The sequence below is a fragment of the Peromyscus californicus genome, unplaced genomic scaffold (assembly GCF_007827085.1).
Source record: "Peromyscus californicus insignis strain IS unplaced genomic scaffold, ASM782708v3 Scaffold_4__1_contigs__length_199733344, whole genome shotgun sequence".
Taxonomy (NCBI): Eukaryota; Metazoa; Chordata; class Mammalia; order Rodentia; family Cricetidae; genus Peromyscus; species Peromyscus californicus.
Genome location: NW_026294562.1, coordinates 102,238,041 through 102,258,902, shown reverse-complemented (window position 1 = coordinate 102,258,902; position 20,862 = coordinate 102,238,041). Strand labels below are relative to the sequence as shown.

General features: G+C 50.4%; 1 protein-coding gene across 2 annotated transcripts in view; it reads right to left on the bottom strand.

Annotated features, from left to right (window-relative positions):
- Positions 1-1,494: 1,494 nt before the first annotated feature.
- The window catches only part of Dnajb13 (DnaJ heat shock protein family (Hsp40) member B13), a 35,543-nt gene continuing 16,175 nt past the window's right edge, over positions 1,495-20,862 (bottom strand). The window contains exons 1-8 of one of the 2 annotated variants that reach the window (XM_052762358.1): positions 16,713-16,829; positions 11,472-11,575; positions 10,224-10,385; positions 7,409-7,566; positions 6,323-6,436; positions 3,989-4,102; positions 3,329-3,405; positions 1,495-2,787 (exon numbers count right to left, since the gene is read on the bottom strand). In XM_052762358.1, the coding sequence (XP_052618318.1) occupies positions 2,634-2,787; positions 3,329-3,405; positions 3,989-4,102; positions 6,323-6,436; positions 7,409-7,566; positions 10,224-10,385; positions 11,472-11,575; positions 16,713-16,780 (951 nt within the window). In that variant the 5' untranslated portion in view covers positions 16,781-16,829 and the 3' untranslated portion in view covers positions 1,495-2,633. Of the gene's footprint in view, positions 2,788-3,328; positions 3,406-3,988; positions 4,103-6,322; positions 6,437-7,408; positions 7,567-10,223; positions 10,386-11,471; positions 11,576-16,712; positions 16,830-20,862 lie in introns of those variants that run through there. The other variant, XM_052762359.1, reaches the window with a different exon arrangement.

Below are 20,862 nucleotides of genomic sequence, written 5' to 3'. Positions count from 1 at the left end.
TACTTTTCAAGGAGCAGGGGCTGTGAGGTCCCAGAACAAGTCTGGGCCTGTTAAGTCCCCAAGGCCCATCTTATACAGGTTTCAGCCATCTTATGCCTGTCTCAGGTGAGGGCCAAGACAAGACATACAGTGCCAAGGGTCCTTGGGGAATTGAGTCTGGCCGCTGTGAAGTCGGACCCAGACAACAGGATGTCCTTCTAGCCTAAAGCTGCTGTGGCTTCTGCCCCTCCACCCTAGCAGGCTGGGATCAGAGCTAGAAGGCTAGACCTTCCCCATGCTTGGTAAGAGGCCAGTCTGTTAGACTGTCTCCCAGAGTGCCCCCAGTTCTCAGCTTCTGAGAAATCCAGCCAGAGTGGGGGTGGGCCGGGAGTGCAGCCTGGTGCTCTTTGCTTCCCCACACAAGGACACAACAAATGGAGTTCTGGCCACTCTAAGTCCTTCGGGGAACAGTTACTACCCTAGGCATGTCTACCAACTGCTAACAGACGGGACAAGTGGGGGACGCAGTATGTCAGCTGGTTCCTTTGCCAGCAGTGTCTTCAGACATGTGGTGTGGATGTGAGACCACTGGAATTACGATGGGGAATGCCATCAGATGACCTGAGAAAGGGGGGGGCATTCACTGAAAAATCTACCAGAAGCCTCAGTAATATGAGTGGGTGTGTGATAAGCCCTGCTTTGCCTCCCTAGGTAGCCCAGGTCCTGAGATGACAGGGATCTCATAAAGATCTGGTGGAAGCCAGGCTTCCCACAGAGCCCTCCAGGAGGGTCAGCAGCAGTGGCCTTAGAGAAGGCAGGGAGTCCTACTTCCACAACCTCCCTATAGGGCTGGAGGCTTGCCCCCAGAGCAGGCAGTTACAACCACCTTCTGTCGGTCCCTCAGAGGGCAGTGATCCACTCCGACATCTGTTCCACGGGTCATTATGGAAGGGTTGAAATCTTTACTGTAAAACATGGATCCCCGGGGCTGGAGAAACGGCTCAGGAGTCAGGGACACTAGCTACTGTCGCAGAGGACCTGGGTTCCAGACCCAGTGCCCGTATGGTAGCTAGGTCTCATTTCTTAGTTTCGTTTTTTGAGACAGGGTTTCTCTGTATAATCCTGGCTATCCTGGAACTCACTCTGTAGACCAGGTTATCCTTAAACTCAGAGATCCTGAACACTGGGACTAAAGGCATGCACCACCACCCTTAACCTGTCTCAAGGTTTTCCTGCCTTCGTGGTGGTTCAAAGATGACTGACTGCAGGCGGTAGGGTAACTTAAGCCCAGAGGTCTGGGGCCAGCAGGGACCAGACTGAACAGGTTCAAAGACAAAACACTTGCCAAGAACTGAACACCCACTTTTAAAAGTGAACAAAAAGTCTTTCAGTTGGCCATGGTGGCACATGCCTATAATCCAGTGTGTGGAATGCTGAGGCAGGAGGACCAGGGGTTCAAGATCAGCCTCAGCTACCTGAAACCCTGCCTTAAAATTTAAAAGGACAAAAACTGGGTGTAGTAGTTCATGCTTTTAATCCCAATACTCAGAAGGCAGAGGCAGGTGGATCTGTGAGTTCAAGGCCAGGTCTATAAAGCAAGTTCCAGGACAGCCAGGGTTACACAAAGAAACCCTATCTTGAAAAACAAACAAAAAAAAATTTTTTTTGAAAAGTCAAAAGGAAAAATCCTTAAGCTAACATAGCACAGTGAATGGCAGAATTCTAAGCAATGTAGATAATCTGGGTTTTTTTTTCCTCACATTTCGGAAGCCATTGAACCTGGTTGCTGCCCATGAGCCTAGACCTTATCACAGCCTAAACTCAAACCCCAGACAGGAAGAGGAACACAGTTTTGACGACTTTAAAGTACCTGTGTGGGGTACCCAGCCCTGGCTGCACCAGAAGTCGGACCTCCTCCAGGCCACCTGGGCAATGATGTTGTGACCCTCTCTGTAATCTAACCATGAGCCTACCAAGAGCTTTCACACCAGTGACCCCAGTCCTCACACCTGTAGGCAGGGTGTAAGCTCTACTAACAAGATGAGTTAGTAACCAATGCAAGAGTCAGGGGCAGACCTGGACAGAGCCCAAGGGCATGCCTCCCAGACCACTGGCCCAGAGGTAGCCTGAGACCCGTCTCACAGACACGGAACCAGAGCCCAAAGTAGAGCAGAGCTCTTCAGGCACTGCGTTCTTGGTGTGACTCTAACTGAGCTTGTGAGTCTGTACAGAGTGGCCTAAGGTCCTAGTGACAGCTTAGTCATGGATACCAGAGTGCAGTGTTGGCTTTCTGTACTTGGCTTTTCCTGTCTCTCTGTTTCTCAAGACAGGACAGTCCATAGAGGGAGGGTTCCCTCTACAGACTCATGTTGCGAAATGTCAAGAGCAGAGGGACCTTAGACAGGGCCGGTCCATGCCTAAGAAGCCAAAATGGGGCCCGAGGTGCCTAACTTTTTGAGGGCCTACAGGAAGATGGAGCAGGAAGCTTCTCTCCAGCACACTCCAGGCCATAGAGGATAGGAAAGGAATCTTTATTGTATCGGCCTAAGGTCTCATGCTTCCCCATCTTCACGGGCTGTGGGGGTGGAGCGAGTGGGAGTGGGTGAGGCCCAGCTAGTCCTCTCCATCCCTGCTCCTGTCCAGGTGCCCCAGAATTAGGTCAACAACGCCTGGCGTAGCATCTGCTTCTTCTGGGGTGTGAGGCGGGTGGGGAATTGGATGTCAAAGAAAATGTAGAGATCCCCCTTCTTGGTAGGGTCCTCAGGCAGTGGCATACCCTCACCCGGCACCACCTTGAAGTACTTAGGGCTGAGAGAGGGAAGGATGAAAGAAAGGATCATAGGAGACTCAGAGTGTCCAGTGAGTCCGCACCCCCCCACCTCACAGGACCACAGGAATGGGCTGCTACCACAGCTTCCCAGTGCGTGGACAGGTCTCACAGACCAGAACAGGTGGGAGCAGAGACTGGCTTGTTCTGAACATCACACCCCAGGAATTGTGCAACATTCCCTAAGGAGCAGAGCAGACTCTGGGGGCGGAGTCAAACCTTCCCTCTCTGGGACCTTTCTAGGTAAAAGACTTGGGGGCTACTGCTGCACACTCTGATGAGACGTTTGGGGGACGGAGGCGAGAGAGTGGCCGACAATGGGGTTCCCCCGCCTCTACGGGGCTTCACACATATTAGAGAAAGGCATTCCTTTTGTAGGGTGAGCACAGCCCCCGGCTCAGCCAGAGGGGAGGGTGGGTTTGAGTTTCAGCCTGAGGGAGACCCTTCTGTGGGTGCAGCCTGCGCAGCTCCATGCTCCAAGTCTCAGCCCACCCTTTCTTGTGACTAGGCGGATGGACTCACTGGACGATGTCGTTGATGGGGATGTTGAGCAGACGGTCATCTAGGGTCTTCACCTCCACGGTGCAGCAGGTGAGAGCCTGGAGGAGTTTGGAACAAGAGGTGTGTGTGCAGAGTGTCACCACAGCCGTTCTATTTAGAAAGCATTCAGGAGCCTACTTGGGTTCCAACCCTGAGCTGGACACCAGGGAGGCAAAAGGCTGTTCAGGAGCTACTTGTGAGTGAGCTGTGACCTGCCTTCTAGTCTGAAGTGTGGCAGGCAGGTCAGATTGGTGATGCAGAGTGTAAGCTCCGTGGGAGGAAGGCCACAGAGCCGCTGAAGAGCCTCCGGAGTGAGGTGGGCAGGTATGAAAGTGCCCCAACCAGGCAGGTGTGCTCACCCTGAGGCCTGCAGTGCCAATAATGTGTCAACAGCAGTACCTTGACAAGTACCAGCTGGGTAAGTTGAGACAGTGGGGACAGCAGCAGGATCAGGACAGTGTGGAAGATGAGGAGGTGGGTGAGAAGGAATAGTTACACAGATCCACCCAGTGCCAAGGAGGGAGACGTGTGCTGTGGGTTCCTGTGACTTTCAGAAGTTGGCTGGGGAAGAAGAAGCCTAAGCTGTTGCAAGTGGGGTTCAGTCTGGGTCCCCATGCCTTCTTCTGCACCGTCCCCACTCACCTTGCCCAAAGGGATGGGGTACACGAAGAAGAGGTTGTCGAGCTCCCTGCGGAAGCGAGGGTGCAGCTTCTCCTTTACGATGAAGATGATATCAGCCGGGATAATGTTGGGGCCCTGGGCAGGGAAAGCCAAGGAGTAACAGCTTTATTGCTTTTATGACTTAGCCAAGTGTCTGCCTCTCCTTGCCTCCAGGTCTTCCCCTGCGCAATGGGGAATTACACCCACTTTTCTAGAGGAGGCATTCGGTGTGGCCTAGGACTACTCCCTAGAGAAGCCGACCCGGAGCACTCCCCACTCCCAGAGCACTTCTCTACTGAGGAGCACACCCAAAGTAAACGTCCTCAGTGGTATGGGGCAGGGACTTCCCTGTGTGACAGCTGGACACTGAGCTGAGGGCCAGACAGCTTCCCTGCCTGACAGTAGCTCAGCAGTGATTTCTCTGCTTCTGTGAGGCACCCTGACACCAACCTCTCTTCTGGCCACTGCAGACAGAAAGTGGGGCCAGCTGCAGCTCCCAGTGTGAGAATCAGCCCGACAGTGATTCCCCAGTAATCTCAAGGCCAGGATAAAGGGAGGCCCAGAGTCTGGGCTCTGAGGAGACCCTGGGCCTCGTGGGGAGGTTGGGAAACGCTGCCCGGAGCGGGAGATGTTGGCACTGGGTATCTGTTTGCTTGTATGATTGCTTATGGCAGGGTCTTGCTCTGGTAGCCCAGAATAGCCTGGGATTCACTATGTCACCAAAGTTGACATAATCACCAAGTCAAGGCTGAATTTGAACTCCTAGGCTCAAGTGATCCCCCTGCCGTAGCCTCCTGGGTAGCTTTGACTCCCAGTGAACCAAGTTGAAGGGTGATAGTTGGAAGCAGGTGTTTTACAGGTGAGAAAGAGGGCGGGTATGGCCAAGGGAATTCGTCTCTCTCGGCTCTGAGCTCTCCATCACTCCACTTCATCTCAGCACATAAGGACTCAGCATCCCTAGCACAATAATTTGATGGTTTCCACAAATAAGTGTTTTAATTTCAAATCATTATGAATGAAATGCTTCTGAGTGGCCTCTCTCCTTGGACTTTCTTGAGGATTACTACCCAAGAACACTGGAGGGGAGTGTGTGTGTGTGTGTGTGTGTGTGTGTGTGTGTGTGTGTGTGTGTGTGTACATACTCATGTATGTGCTGGGGGACCAGAAGCTCACACCGGTGTCTTCCTCAACTGCTGTCCATCGTGTTTTTTGACCCTATGTCCTGACCCTGGAGCGCACCAGTTCAGCTAGACTGGCTGGCCAGTAAACCGCGAGGAGACTCCGTCTCTCTTCCTTGCCAGCACTGGGACTACAGCAGTGCCTGCCCCACCACTGGTGCTGAGGATCAAGTCCAGGTCTCCATTCTTGAGTGGTAGGAACATGTCCCCATGCCCTTCTTTTAGTTTTTTGAGGATTTTTTTGTTTTGTTTTGTTTTTTGTTGTTGTTGTTTTGGTTTTGGTTTTGGCTTTTTGAGACAGGGTTTCTCTGTGTAGCCCTGGATGTCCTGGAACTCCCTCTGTAGCCCAGACTGGCCTCGAACTCACAGAGATCCACCTGCCTCTGCCTCCCAAGTGCTGGGATTAAAGACGTGTACCACCACCGCCGGTGCTTTTTGTGTTCTTACCTTGAGCAGGGCCCTTCCATCTTGGGGCCTCAGTTTTCCCACTGTGTAAAATGGTAATAATCCCAAGATGCATTCACAGAAGCATTTCGAGGCTCTGTCCTTGGGATGGGACTCTAGAGACCATCTCACTCTACTAGACCAGAGCTTTGTAGGTGTTGTATGGTATTTTGTTTGTACTCTGACAAGTAAAGCTTGCCTGGAGATCAGAGAAGCAGAGCAGCAGCCACTAGAAACTTCTTACTTCTATGAAATCTCAGACTGAATTGGGGCGGGAGGGGGGCCAAGATCTTGTCTCCACCGCCTTATATACCTGTCTCCACCTCCCTAGTGCTGGGATTAAAGACATGAGCCTCCCAAGTGCTGGGATCAAAGGTGTGAGCCACCACCACCTGGCTCTGTTTCTCTTTTAGACTGCTTCAATCTCGTGTAGCCCAGGGTGGCCTTGAACTCCTGATCTTCCTGCTTCCTCCTTCCAAGGGCTGGGATTAAAGGTGTGTGCCACCACGGCCTGGCCTCTATGGTAAGCTAATGGCTAGTTTGGCCCTCTGATCTCCAGGCAAGCTTTATTTGTCAGAACACAAACAAGATATCACACAACATATGGCGACAGGAAAAACCATAGTCTTCTTCCCTCTCAGCACCCCCAACTAGAACCTAAAGACTGACCTCAGCCAGCTTCTCTCCCTCTCACCTGGTCCCCTTCTTTTTCAAAGGTGATGCGTGTGCCCTGCCTCCACCCAGGCCTCACGTCGATTGTCAGGATCTTGTCTTTGATGGTGGAGGAATACTTGTCATCGTTTAGCACCTAGGGCAATAGGGGTGGGGGTGGGGAGCTGGCTCAGAGTAGGCTCTGTGGAGTCCGTGCTCCGATAGTACCCGTAGCAGTGAGGACGGACTGCCAGAGCCATTCCCATTGCCACTGGATCTGAGAGCTTGTGGCTCTTGAAGGCAAGGCATGTCCTCAGACTGTGGCCTGAGACACCAGTCACCAACAGGAACACAGTGAAAGGTGCCTCTCTCCAAATCCCAGAAGTCTGAACTAATCCCAAAGTCCTCCCTCCCCTCCCCCAGGCTCCACGGCCCCTCACTGTCTAGTACAAGACCGTTAGAGACCCAGACTTCAGTTTCTAGGAAGTTATTGGTTTCTCTGAAGAAAAGAGGAGGCCAGTCACAAGAGTGCAGCAGACCTCTCAGAAGGCAAGATATTGAACCTCACACAAAGCATGCCCCCATCATGTCCCCAATCCCATGAGCCCACAGTGCCGCCTTTGGAAAGCATGGCCACAATGGGCATCTCCCCCAGGCAAAGGGGAGGAAGAGGGCTGGACCACAGGTCGGGGTCAGGCCAAAGACTGAATGCTGCAGCAGCTACTTACAAGGGTCTTCCCTAAGCCGTCACCTTAGAGACTGTCCCAGCCCACCTCCCGGCCCGCCCTGGAGTGGCCATGCACACTCTCCTCAGGATGTGGTCTGAAATGAAATTCATAGACGACTGCACCCACATCTACTCCTCTGGACTGAAAAGGGAAGGATCCTGTCCCCGTTAGATGGCTGTAGAGGTGACTTCAGTACCAGAAAGAAGGGTGAATCCCCTCTGTTACTCATTTCAAATTTCAGATTCTAGAATTCTGAAATCTAAAATTGCTGAGTCTCTTGGTCTGAGAGCCGATGGTTCCATCAGAAAGGATCGCCAAGTTTCCTGGTGGGGGCGGGGAGGTGACAGGGAGGTTTGTAGGGTTAGGTGGTACCTTCGAAGAGGAGCAAGGTGAGTACTCACCCTTCGCGAGATCTTAATTTTTTTGGTACAGCCAAAGAATAAGTCCTCCAGGGACAAATAGAGGTCTCGTTCGATTGGAGGGTCTTGTTTCTGGACTCCTCGGCCCCGAAGCCCCCCAAAATTCAAATCTATATCATTTCCTTCTGCATCAAAAAATTCTAAAGGAGATAGGAAGATGAGTAACAGAAATGAAGTCCAAATGCCAGATCAGACAGATGACAGATGACAGACAGATAGACTGACAGGTACACACACATACATACACGCGCATGCACACACACACACACACACACACACACACACACACACACACACACACACACGTGTCCCTATCCCTGTATTCCCTTGAATCTCTTTACTGCCCCAGGAATAGGACTCAGCACATCATATTCCCACCCCTCAGTGCCACACCAAGGGCTTGTTTCGTTTCATTTTGGTTTTAGCCTTGAACTCAAGGCAATCCTCCTGCCCCAGTCTCTTGCATGCTGGGATGACAGGTGTGAGCCACCACACTTGGCTTCAAGAAGCTACCCTTAGCTACAGACCAGTGAGCATCAGGCTTGCAGGCCCCAGTGCTCCCTGGGACTCTGACAGAGCAAGGTGCTGCTGGCAGTTCCTGCCGAGTGAACAGAGGCATCGCTCTAAGTGGGAGATCCTGGTAGTGCAGAGAAGATTCCATTCAGGCAGATTGGGTCAGAACTGCCTGTCCACTTCACCCTTCCCCAGGCCCTACTGGCCCCTCTCTGTTCACTCCCATGACGGCTCTAGGCAAACCAGACTCAAGCTGTCTGGAGTTACTAGCTGATAGGAAGAAGGACTTGGTGGTCCACGGCAACTGTGAGTGGTCACCAGCATGCCTCAAGCTCCTTCCCTCAACCTCGCCTACCCTGCCTGCCCTCCATCCAAAAGCCTGCCTGATGCCCTTGCCTTTAGCCCGATTGCAGTGAGAGACAGATACCCTTCCCAATCTGCTTGGAGAACTGTAATCCTTTGGAACTCAGTTTTTCAGTCTCTTTTCGGGGTAAGGGGTAACGCTTGCCCTGCCTATACCATTAAGATGAGCAACAGCTAAACCTTGAGAGAGTGTAGCCGGAGGCTTCTGTGTCCTGCGTGGTTTGCTGGTGGGACAGAAACTTCTGTTTACAGGAGAGTCCGCTGTGAATCGGGCTCTGCAAAATGCTCTTGGCTCCACAGCTAGTGAGTAATGAAAATGGGACCTATACCACAGGACCACTTGGCCACAGAACCTGTGGCCTTGGTCACTATGATATATTGCTAGATGTGGGGCCCTTTGTAGACTGTGGAGTGAGAGGCCCTTTGAACTCTGTAGTCAGAGCTGGATGTTACGTACCCTGTCCCTCATGGTTAATACCACAGAATGAATACGTCAAGCTAGATGGCGAATCGACCATCAACAGTAGGGAATGTGCAGTAGCTGGGGCTATGATGGCTGGGGCTATGATGGCTGGGGCTATGATGGCTGGGGCTATGATGGCTGGGAGCCAGTGGCATGGCTGTCACCTAAAGGCACTTGTCACCAGTGCCCGAGGCGGAAGAAGACAACTGACGCCTGAGGGTGGTCCTCTGATTTACACACTGTAAATACATGTAGTAAAAGTTCGGTTTTAAAAAGGACCAAGGAGGTAGTTCCACGATAAAGTCTTAGCCTAGGGCAGTGGCTCATAACCTTCCTAATGCTGTGACCCTTTGATAGAGTTCTTCACGTTGTACTCACAACCATTAGATTATTTTCGTTGTTACTCTGTAGCTCTAACTTTGCTACTGTTATGAATTGTAATGTAAATATTTTTAGAGATAGAGGTTTGTCAAAGGGGTCATGGCCCACGGGTTGAGAATCACTGCCCTGACTACACAAGGCCCTGATTTCAATCCTCAGCACCACAGACTATTTTTAAAGGCAGAGAAGAGCTCCAGAAGGGCATGAAGGATGTTAACAGCGAGCAGCTGCATCAGGGAGAGGAAAGGACACGGAGGGTTAGAATATCCTCAGGAAGCTCTGCTTGAATTTTGGTGTGGTGGTTTACATGTGTGATCCCAGCAGTGGGGAGACTGGAGAATTTGAGGTCAGCCTGGGCTACAGAGAGAGATCCTGCCTCGGATAAATAAATAAACAATCTTTTTTCCTTCCCTGTCCTGTGCTTATTTCTCAAAGAGACAAAACCAGGCTGGATGTGGTGAGTCACACCTGTAATCCTAGCACTCGGGTGGCTAAACCAGGATTGCCATGGATTCAAGCAAGGCCAGCTCGACTACAAAATGAATCTGGAGCTACCTGCTCTACAGAACGAGCTCAAACCCAGGAGGCTGCAGAGATGGCTCAGCAGTTAAGAGCACTGTTGCTCTAGCAGAGAATCCAGATTCAGCTCCCAGTACCCACATGGTGACTTACAGCCACCCCTAATTCCAGTTCCAGGGGATCAAATGCCTTATTCTGACCTCCTCGGGCACCAAGCACACACGTGTGCACATTCCTATAGGCAAAACTGTCACACATAAAATAAACAAATCTGAAATTTAAAAAAAAAAAAAAGCAAATCGGGCATGGTGGCACATGCCTATAATCCCAGCACTTGGGAGGCAGGAGATCAGGAGTTTAATGTCACTCTTGGCTAAACATCGACTCCAAGGCTGGCCTGGGATACATGTTTCAGTAATAATAATAACAACAACAACAACAACAATAATAATAATGCAAACAAAATAAATAAAAAGCAACCAACATAACCACCAAGAAAGGTATTTTCTGCAGCTTTGTCCTTTCCCAGTGAGGCAAGGAGTAGGGTGGAATTCTTACCACTGAAGGGGTTGTCTCCCCCAAAGAACTCGTTGAACACTTTTTCAGGGTTGCCATGGAAGACATAGCCCGTTGTCCATGGAGTCTGGGATCCAAATTCCAGAGGGATCCCGCCCTTCAGGCCTTCCTCACCAAACTTGTCATAGATGCCTCTCTTCACAGCTGTGGACACATGTGACCTTGAGGAGGGATCCAGGGCACGTGTGACTGGAGCGGCAGGGAGACAGTGGGAGGGCTGGGGAAGGTGGTGGGCAAGGGACAGCCTTATCTCCTGCAGCCTGCTGCCTGCAAGTGTCTGGAAGTTAGAGCGTCAGTGTCGCTCTGTGTGGGTTTAGAGTCGTCCATCCATCCTACAGAGTCTGTAGGGTGGCCAGACAGCCCAGAAAAGCAATGAGAAAAAATTGCCTGAATTGGGTCTTGGAGAAGAACTGGGAGAATGAAGGTCAGCTAGGTTTGGCCCAGCTCAGTCTTGAGAGGGAGACTAGAATTCTAAAACCTTAAAATTTTAGAATCTAAGAATTCTGAACTTGCAAATTTTAGAGTCCTGAAAAGTCAGGGCTTGAGAAGTCATAGTCTAGCTGTTGTGAATGGTAGCCACGCTCACAGTCCCCAAGCCAGCCCCCAGAGAAGCCGGCCGGGCCCCCAAGACCAGCCCCCAGAGAAGCCGGCCGGGCCCCCAAGACCAGCCCCCAGAGAAGCCGGCCGGGCCCCCAAGACCAGCCCCTAGAGAAGCCGGCCGGGCCCCCAAGACCAGCCCCTAGAGAAGCCGGCCGGGCCCCCAAGACCAGCCCCTAGAGAAGCCGGCCGGGCCCCCAAGACCAGCCCCTAGAGAAGCCGGCTGTTCTTCGCTGTGTGGTGAGTCACTCTCGCCCCACACAACTGATATCCAAAGAGAGAGATTTCCTAAGGGCTCTAAGCCTCTCTGAGACTTTCTGCTCTCACTGTCCCTGGAGGCCCCTGGGCAGGAAAAATGAGAATGCCTGCTCCTCCTCAGCCCTCTGCCCGGCAGCCAGCAAACTCCTCAGAACCTCAGGGGGGCTCCTCTCTGCGGGCTGGAGGCACTGCCTCAGCTGGGTGAGCGATCAGCCCCTCCCCCTGACGGCCTGGTTTGCTCTGTTTGTCCAGATGCTGGGCAGGGAGGATGGTTGCTTACTCTGGACTGTTCTCTGCAGAAAACCTGATGGCCTAGAAACCTGAGGAATGGTCTTACTGGAGGGGTGGGGGACAGACAGCCCCACCATCACTCACGGTCGCTCAGGACATCATAGGCTTCTGCTATCTGCTTGAATGTCTCTGGTGCAGACGGCTCGTTTGACTTCAACGGGTGGTTCTTCAGGGCAAGTTTCCGGTACCTAGAGGAGGGAGGTGAGGCAAGCCCTTGCCTCCGACCTGCTTCGGAGGGCCGGAGCATGGCTCAGGGCGGACTTTGGCTATCTAGCTTTGTTATGAACCGTGGAGAGGGGCACAGATGCCAGCAGCTGTGAGGTGTGCTGCTCAGATCTTTTGGAAGAGAACTTGGGGCAAGAGCACAATTGACCAGCAGCCCTGACAGCGGCTGCCTAGACATCTGAGCTAATGCGGCGGAGACTTGGTGATGGTCCACCTGTGAGACACAGGGCGGCCGGCCCCCCATTAGCTTTTTGTCACTGTGACAGAGTACTGGAGAAAAGGGACTTAGAAAGAGGAAACACTTCTTTTGGCTAACAGTTCTCATCCATGGTCGGCTGGTACTGCTGCTTCCTGGCTGAGCGTCATGGCAGGAGCAAAGCTGCTCACCTGCATGGCAGCCAGGAAGGAGAGCCAGAAAGAGAAGCGGTGGGGGAGGAAAGGGAGAGGAGAGGAGAGAGGGAGAGGAGAGGAGAGAGGGGGAGGGGGCGGAGGAAATGGGGACGGGAGAGGGGAGGGAAAGAGAGAAACAGGAGGGAGAGGGAAGGGAAGGGGAACAGAGAGCGGGAGTCTGGGGACAAGACATCAAAGGCTGACCTCCAGAGAGCCGCCTCTTCTTGTGAGAGCCTATTCCAATATGAAGGGATTAATCCATTAATTAATTAATTAATGATGAAGTTTATACCATCACAAGCCAGTTGTTTCCCAGAAGCACAACCTGCTAGGAGGCAAGCCTTTCACATAGGAGCCTTTAAAGGGGTGGATTCTTCTTGTTCAAACCACAATAGCCTCTATCGACTTGGCTGGAAGATTCCCCCACAGGCCACACTTAGCTCCCTCTACCTAACACCGCCTTCCCTTTCTTTTCAATGAAGTCTGCAGTCTCTCTCTGCTTCTTCCCAGAACAGGTTCCTGCCATACACTATTGACATTTCATTCTATCTTGGTGTCTACTTCACAGAGGACCAGGACCAACACAGGCTTCTCAGGTGGATGACAAGCCCTCAGGTCCCACTGGGACTCTCTTCCACCCCTGTGCTCAGTCTTGCCCCACTTACTCTCTGCCATCCCACCACTCAGTCCCGGGACGCCTGCAACATAGCATCAAGAGAAGAGATGGGGTAGATGACCTGTGGAGAGTTTAGCAAAGGGATCATTCACCAGGATGCGGCCAGGAGACCATCCATCACAAAGACATCCTGGGGTATGCTGACCATCCATACTTCTAGGCATGACAGCAGGGAGCTGGACTGAATCTTGAAGGCTGTGGACATGGCCTGGCAGGAGCCGAGGCTGTCATTTCAGAGATGTGAGCAGCATGGGGAGAGCCCGTAGGAAGGGAGCAGTGATGTAAGGACGCCCTCTCCTTCTCTAACCTCTTGCTTCGCTCCCCTTCAGAAGGAGGTGCAGGGGAGGCGTGTGGGCAAGGAAGCCTGCTGCTGCAGGGAGGGCAGAAAGAAACCCTCGAGCCCGGATGCCCAAGTCACTCAGTCCCAGTTTGAGCCCACACAGCCCCTGCGGGATCTGATCAGGGCTCCTGTCCCTGCCCAGCCCTCCCACACAGGCGCCTGGAGTTCCATGGCATCTCTCCTCATTTCACAGTCTGCAGGCGGAGCTCACCTCTCACACAGCTGATGCCCATCTCCTACCAGGCCGCTTCCCTGAGCTGCAGACACTTGGGTGCCACTGTGTTTCACTGTCTTCTCCCAGATAATGCAAGCATGCCAGATGCACAGCCCAAACAGGACCCTCAGTTCTCCCCAGGTGCCACAGCTGGAAATCTAAGCACAGTCTTGGACTCCCATTAGTCACCGAATCTCATCAGTTTCTCTCCTTAAACGCTCTGCCCTGCCTCTCCTTCCTGCAGCTGGGGCAGAACCATGTCTCCCTGTAACCACAAGAACCCTCTCCAGTTCTACCCTATCGCACGCTGCAAATGGGTTTCTCCTTCTATCCCTCCCCCGACTTCCTCCTTCCTTCCTTCCTTTTCTTCTTCCCTCCTTCCTCTCTCTTCTCTCCCTTTTCTTTCTCTCCTAAAATGCTCTGACATCACTCTCCTAGTGAATCTCTTCACTTCCCTGTTGCCTTCAGCAGACAATCTAAGACAAGCTAAGATTCAAGGCCCTACTTTTTCTCTGCAATAACATCTCTTTGCTCATCAGCTGTCTTGAATGGGAGAGAAAGGATGAAGTCATGGTTCAACATGTATGGCATGATGCCAGGTGTGGTGGTACATGCCTGGGAGGCAGAGGCAGGCAGATCTCAGTGAGCCTGAGGCCAGTCTGTTCTTCATAGCAAGCTCCAGGCTAGCCAGGGCTATGTAGACCCTGTCTCAAAAACAGACAAATAGCAGGGCAATGGTGGCACACTCCTTTAATCCCAGCACTCGGGAGGCAGAGGCAGGCAGATCTCTGTGAGTTCGAGGCCAGCCTGGTCTACAGAGTTCCAGGATCGCCAAGGCTACACAGAAAAGCCCTGTCTTGAAAACAAACTAACGAATGGTGTGTGTGTGTGTGTGTGTGTGTGTGTGTGTGTGTGTGATGCAAATGTCATCATGAAACAGGGGATTCATCACATGGATATATGCTAATAAAAGAGTAAATGAGTAATCCTGAAGAAGTTGATAACTCGATGATCAGTAATCAGCAGGGAGACTTTATTATAAAGGCTGAGTATTTTGTGAGTGTGTGTATGCCTGTATGTGTATAACTTTAGTTTCCCACCTTTTTTTTTCTTTTGAGACAGAGTCTCTCCCTGTCCTGGGGCTCACAAGTTCTACTACAGCAGCTGGTCCTCAAGTGCCAGGGACCTGCCTGTCTCATGACACGGTGTAGCTGAAGCCTTGAAAGCTTTTACAGTGGAAGGGTCTGGGCTGTCATTAGACCATGCAATCCCTCTCATTGCTCTTACCTCACACGCTTCCATCTACCAGTGATTTCTGGACATTTTCATATACATTGTCTCATCTGATCCCATTTTAATACTGAAACAACTCCTGCCCTTTAAAAAAAAAATGTGTGTTCTGTGTATGTGTGTGACTGTACAGGTACACATGTGTGTGGAGACCAGAGGACGACCTCTCCTGTTGGTCCTCTGTCCACCTCAGTTATTAACACAGTCTCCCGCTGACCTGGGACTCTCCAGGCTGACTGTCCAGGAAGCCGCAGGAATTCACCACTGTCCCCTCCTGCCCAGAGTCGGGGTTACAAGCGAAACACAGCTTCTTCCATGTGCTTCTAGGTCCTCCTGCTCATACAGTGAACACTTTACCAACTGGACTGTCTCCCTGTCTCCCTGGTCTGTCTCCTCCTCCACGTTTGTTTGTTTGTTTGTTTGTTTGTTTGTTTGTTTGTTTGTTTTTAAAGATTAGAAGCTCAGGTTCAGGAAGGTTGATTTGCCTGAGTGTGCTGTGCTTAGTGTCTCGGGTTTCTAGTGCTGTGCCGAAACACCATGACCTAAAGCAGCTTGGGAAGGAGAGGGCTTGTTGTATCTTACTCTTCTACAATCAAATCAAATCTTCCATCATCAAAGGAAGTCAGAGCAGGAACTCAAGAGGGAACCTGGAGGCAGGAGCTGATGCAGAGGCCATGGAGGGGTGCTGCTTACTGGCTTGCCCTTCATGGCTTGCTCAGCCTGCTTTCTTATAGCACCCAGGGCCACCAACCCAGGAGTGGCACCACCCAAAACGGACTGGGCCTTCCCATATCAATCACTGATTAAGAAAATGCACCTTGGTGGGGACATTTGAGAGTCCCTCTTCCCCAGTGACTCTAGCTTGTGTTAAGTTGACATAAAACTAGCCAGCGCAGTTGGTCCTGCAGTAACTAAGCTGTGCTTCTCTGTTTGCCACGGTAATCATTCCTTTGATGAGTCCCACTGGCTGCTTGCTTTCTCTCCTGGCAACCTTCCACTTGATAAATCACTAGCCAGTGAAAGCCCTGAGCAGAGGGTGACATCATCCACTGTATCGAATTGTTCTCAATTGTTTACTGAGTTTATCTTCTTTCTCTATCCCCACTGGACACTCCAGTCCACACAAGACCCTGGCCCACGCAGGCAGGGATGGTGTCTGATTTCTGACTCCATTTGTCACATACAAGCTCCTGGGATGACAATGGCATTTACCTCTCAGGGTCACTTGAGGATTAAGTAAAAACAATGGTAGGAAGCTCTCAGAACAGCACCCCCTTGTTCAACACACGCAGCGAGTGTACCCCCAAACCTTGAGTTGCCTCGGGTGCTTCCTTTTTATTTCATACCTTTGATGACACAATTAACTGTCAAGTTCAGCCTTTCCTCTCCCCCTCCAGCCCACCGCAGAGCCTGAATCCTCCTTCAAGGCTTGTCTTTTGGCTTAATTATCGGGATAGCCTCCCAAGGAACTTCCTGACTCTCAACATAGCACCAGATATTTCCTTTATAACAATCCATGCTCCATGACAATGGCCTGCACTGTGCACAACCCAAGAGATGAAGGTTCCATAAATTCTTGCCCAAAACTTTTTTTCAGATATACAGCCTGATTTCTGTCCTAGATGTCCCCCGCCCCAACCACACTTACTCACTCCTTTGCTTTTTTGAACAGAGCCTTGCTGTGCAGCTCACACAGCCCAGGCTGACCACGGACTATTTGGGGATTATGGGCAGGTACCATCACACTCCTATCTAGACTGTCACAAAGTCCCTGAGACTTGACAGAGGTATTCAGAGATGAGTATCAGCCAGTGACAAAAACCCATATGATGACCAGAATGGAAACTGTAACATCCACTTGTCCAGGTCATTTCTGGGTCACGGTCCTGGGACCTCCATGAGACTCAGGGGAAGGTCTGAATTGTCCTTTGTCCTCCTTTCATAGCCAGAAATTCAGACATGTCCCAAAAGGAGATAAGGGGCAGGGGGATTGGGCATGGGGAGCCCGCTGGTGCACTGAGGGTGTGTCTGCATTTCCAGTCTGTGCCCTGACCAGCCCAGAGCCAGGATAAGGTATGCAAGAGGAAAGAGGTGCCCCTTTGCTGCCCCAAACTGCACAGGGAAGCAGTTTGGCGGGCATCAGGGTGGGACTGCCTCAGCAGGAGCCAGGCTCCGACTCCACCCACTTACGCCTTCTTGATCTGGGCATCCTCTGAGTTTCGAGTGACCTGGAGCACAGCATAGTAATCCAGCCCCATGGCTGGTAGCAGTGGATCAGTTTTTCCTCAGACTTCAGCCTCTGTTAGTCTGCATTCTGTGGTTGCCAGGAGCAACCACAAGGGGCACTCTGGGAATTGTAGTCTTTCTATCTTGAACAAATGGCTCTGGTGTGCCCATAGCTGGTTCTGTGACCCGATTAAGGCCACACAGCCCAGAAACAGGAGTCCCTGAGCATTTTCATTAATTTATTTATTTTAGTACAGCAACTACCTTGAATTTAAAATTTTCAGAACAAAGCCAGGTGTTGTGGTACAATACCCTTAATCCCAGCACTCAGCAGAGGAATTGGATCTCTGTGAACTGGAGGCTAGCCTGAACTACATAGTGAATTCATTGTGAGCCTGAGGTCGTTCAGAGATTCACCAGTCTGACTCAAGTTTTAGTTTTAGTAAATTAGAGGCTTTTTATTAAAAAGAGACTGGCCAAGACCAAACCAGAGAATTCTCTAAGTAAGGTCCTAGCTATAGTTAGCCAAAGAATTATAAAGGCAAACACCACAAAGTTGCTATCTTGGAACTTGCTCGGTCAACCAGGCTGGCCTTGAACTCATGGAGATCTGCCTGCCACACTGCCCAGCTAGGGCTTGATTTTATAACAGGCGTCCAGCAGGTGACTCAGCCACCCAAGCAAGTGCTTCATACAAAAGCAGAACTTAGCTTATTTAATTTTGTGACCCATTACCTTGTAGGAACAGCTGAAGCAGTGAAATACTTTATAACAGTCAGCAGTTTTCTAAGAATAGCCCAGTTGCACCAGGAAGTGGTCCATTTCCAGCCTCCTGACAGATAACATTCAAGACAGGAGCAACTTCCTCACGGAGTATACACGTTAAAAACATTTTGTTTTCCTAAGCCTAGCACAAGTAAATGTATGCTCTAAACCTAATGTTCACCATCACAAGTTCCAGAACAGCTAGAGCTAAATAGTGAGACTTGTCTTTAAAAACAGTGTTTTATTTGGGGTTTTTGTTTTGTTTTGTTTTTTTATGATGGCTTACATCGATGATCCAAGCACTTTGGAGGCTGAGGCGAGAGGACTTCCCTGAGTTTGAGGCCAGCCTAGGCTACACAGGGAGGGTGAAGCGAGCTTTGGCTGTGGAGTAAGTTCTTTTTTCTAAAAACAACTTTATTTGGCTGATTTTTTAAAATTGCAGAATAGTTTTATATTTTCAGAAAAACAAGGAAGCTTAGAAAGTTCTCATATTCCCTGCACACAGTGTCTATTAATATCTTACGTTAGAACGGTACATTTTCTGGGGCCTAGAAAGATATTGCAGTAGTTAAGAGCCAGACCTGAGCTCGGTTCCCAGCACCCGCATTGGGCAGCCCGTAACAGCTGGTAACTCCAGCTCCAGGGGATCCGACCCCTTCTTCTGTCTTCCCTGGTCAACCGTACTCACCTGCACATAGCCACACACAGAACCCCATCTCACTTGTTTGAGGCAGGGTCTCTCACTGAACCTGGAGGTCACAGATTGCCTAGATTGGCTGGCCAGCAAGTCTCCCAAATCCTCCTGTCTCCACCTTCCGGCAATGAGCTTCCAGGCACACACTGACCTGCTTAGCTTTTTACATGGTGCTGGGGATCTGAACTCAGTACCTCATGCTTATGGGGCAAGCACTTTACTCTGGAACCATCTCTCCAGTCCCATTTCTAAAAATGTTCTTACATTTACTTTGAAGTACATGCATGAGTGCACTTGTGTGTGGGGGCGGGGATGTCGTGCATATGTGGGTATACAAAGTACAGAGACTGGTCCTCTCTGTCTGTCATGTGGGCTCTAAGGATCACCCCATGTCACCAAGCGTGACAGCACGTTCCCTTACTCACTGAGCCATCTTGATGAAATCACTCCCCACTTTTTTATGGTCTCACTGGAACTTAATATGAGATCAGGGTGGTTTTAAACTTGCTTCCACCCTCGATCCCTGTGTCCCAGCCACTGGGATTACAGGTGCACGTCACCTTTTGAATGATTCTTGTAAAATGGTCTGCAGGATTGAAACCATTTAAAAATAATAGACACGCACAAAAAGACATGTTCCCCAAAGAAGCCTTTATCTGTGGTGAAGATTTCGGTATGGAGTGAAAGGCAATACAGGAGGCACTTCTCACCAGAAGTCACAAGGGGGCGCTGGAAAGCCGAGAAACAGGTCTTCGCAGCCGACTTTCACAATGGACAAAAGGACAGAGAACCAGGGACCTGTCCCAACCAGGACATCAACTCCGGAGACCTTATGGAAAGCAGAGTGGTGCGGGGACTGGAGAGAAGACTCGGTGGTGAAGAGCACTTGCTGTTGTTGCCGAGGACCTGAGTTTGATTCCCATCCCTACTGTCTTAGGGCTTTACTGCTGTGAAGAGACACCATGACCACGGCAACTCTTGTAAAGGAAAACATTTAACTGGGCTGGCTTACAGTTCAGAGGTTTAGTCCACTATCGTCATGGTGGGGAGCATGGCGGCATGCAGGCAGAGATAGTGCTGGGGAGGAGCTGAGAGCTCTACATCTGGATCTGCAGGCAGCAGGAAGAGACAGTGAACCACTAGGCCTCACTTAAGCTTCTAAAACCTCAAATCCCACCCCTAGTGACACACTTCCTCCAACAAGGCCACACCTACTCCAACAAGGCTACACCTCCTAATAGTGCCACTCCCTATGGTCCTATAGGGGCCATTTTCATTCAAACCACCACACCTACATTAGCCAGCTCACTCCAGTTCCAAGGGAATCCCATGCCTCTGGCCTCCACGGGCACCTACACTCACTCACATACCACAAACATATTTCAAATAATTCTTTTTTAAAAAGCGTGTGTAGCCAGTCAGTGGTGGCTCACACCTTTTATCCTAGCACTTGGGAGGCAAAGACAGGCGGATCTCTGTGAGTTTGAGCCCAACCTAGTCTACAGAGCTAGTTCTAGGACAGCCAAGGCTACACAGAGAAACTCTGTCTCAAAAATAAATAAATAAATAAATAAAAGTGTGTGTGTGTGTGTGTGTGTGTGTGTGTGTGTGTGTGTGTGTGTGGTGTGATGGCCGTGTGGGATCCTAAGCCCTAGAACAGGAACTCAGGGACAGTCACTTGCTGTACGGATTAAGCCAATGACACCCTCCTCTTGCTTCCCGTCTTGTTTCTAATTCAATAACATATTTAAATTAATACCTTAAAGTTGGCAGTGAAATCTCAGATTGAGTAGCATTTTACACCTAGTAGTTTTTTGCTTGTTTGTCTGTATGTTTTGTTTTTTTAAAAAAAAAAAAAACAAATGCCAGTATGGCCAAATGTGAATTCATTTTGTTTTTGTACCAATAAGTAAATATTTATAGTGTTCAAAAGGTGTCAAAGTTACTTGGCATTATTTTGTTTTAAAAAGAAAATATGGAGCTGGGTGGTGTTGTTGCATGCCTTTAATCCCAGCACTCAGGAGGCAGAGCTAGGCAGATCTCTGTGAGTTCGAGGCCAGCCTGGGCTACAGAGTGAGTTCCAGGAAAGGCTCCAAAGCTTTGCAGAGAAACCCTGTCTCAAAAAAACAAACAAACAAAAAGAAAATATGGAAGCTGGAGAAATAGAGGAAATAGAGATGGCTCGGGGTTTAAGTGCTTGCCCTGAGGAGCCTGTCCCAATGAATAAGGTAGAAGGACCAATGGCATGTCCCCTCACCCTTGGTCAGGGTTAGTATTCTTTACTGATACTCCTCTTTCTAAGGGATCAGAGGTCTGGACGTGATAACGTCACCCCAGACTGTCTGAACAGCACATGCAAATCTGATTCTTCCCTGTGGCAACCTGGAACAAGAATCCACAGCTCAAAGGAATTTAGTATTCTTTCAGCACAAAGAGTGGGACCCAGGGTCGGCTCACTGGTTGAGAGCACTTGCTATTTTGCAGAGGGCCGTGGTGGGCAGCTCACAAATGCCTGTCATTTCAGCTCCAGGGGATCCAGTGCCCTCTTCTGGCCTCTTTAGGCACCCACACAGGTGGCATACAGGCACACAAATAAAAATAAATCTTTTTTTTTTTTTTTTTTTTTTTTTTTTGGTTTTTCGAGACAGGGTTTCT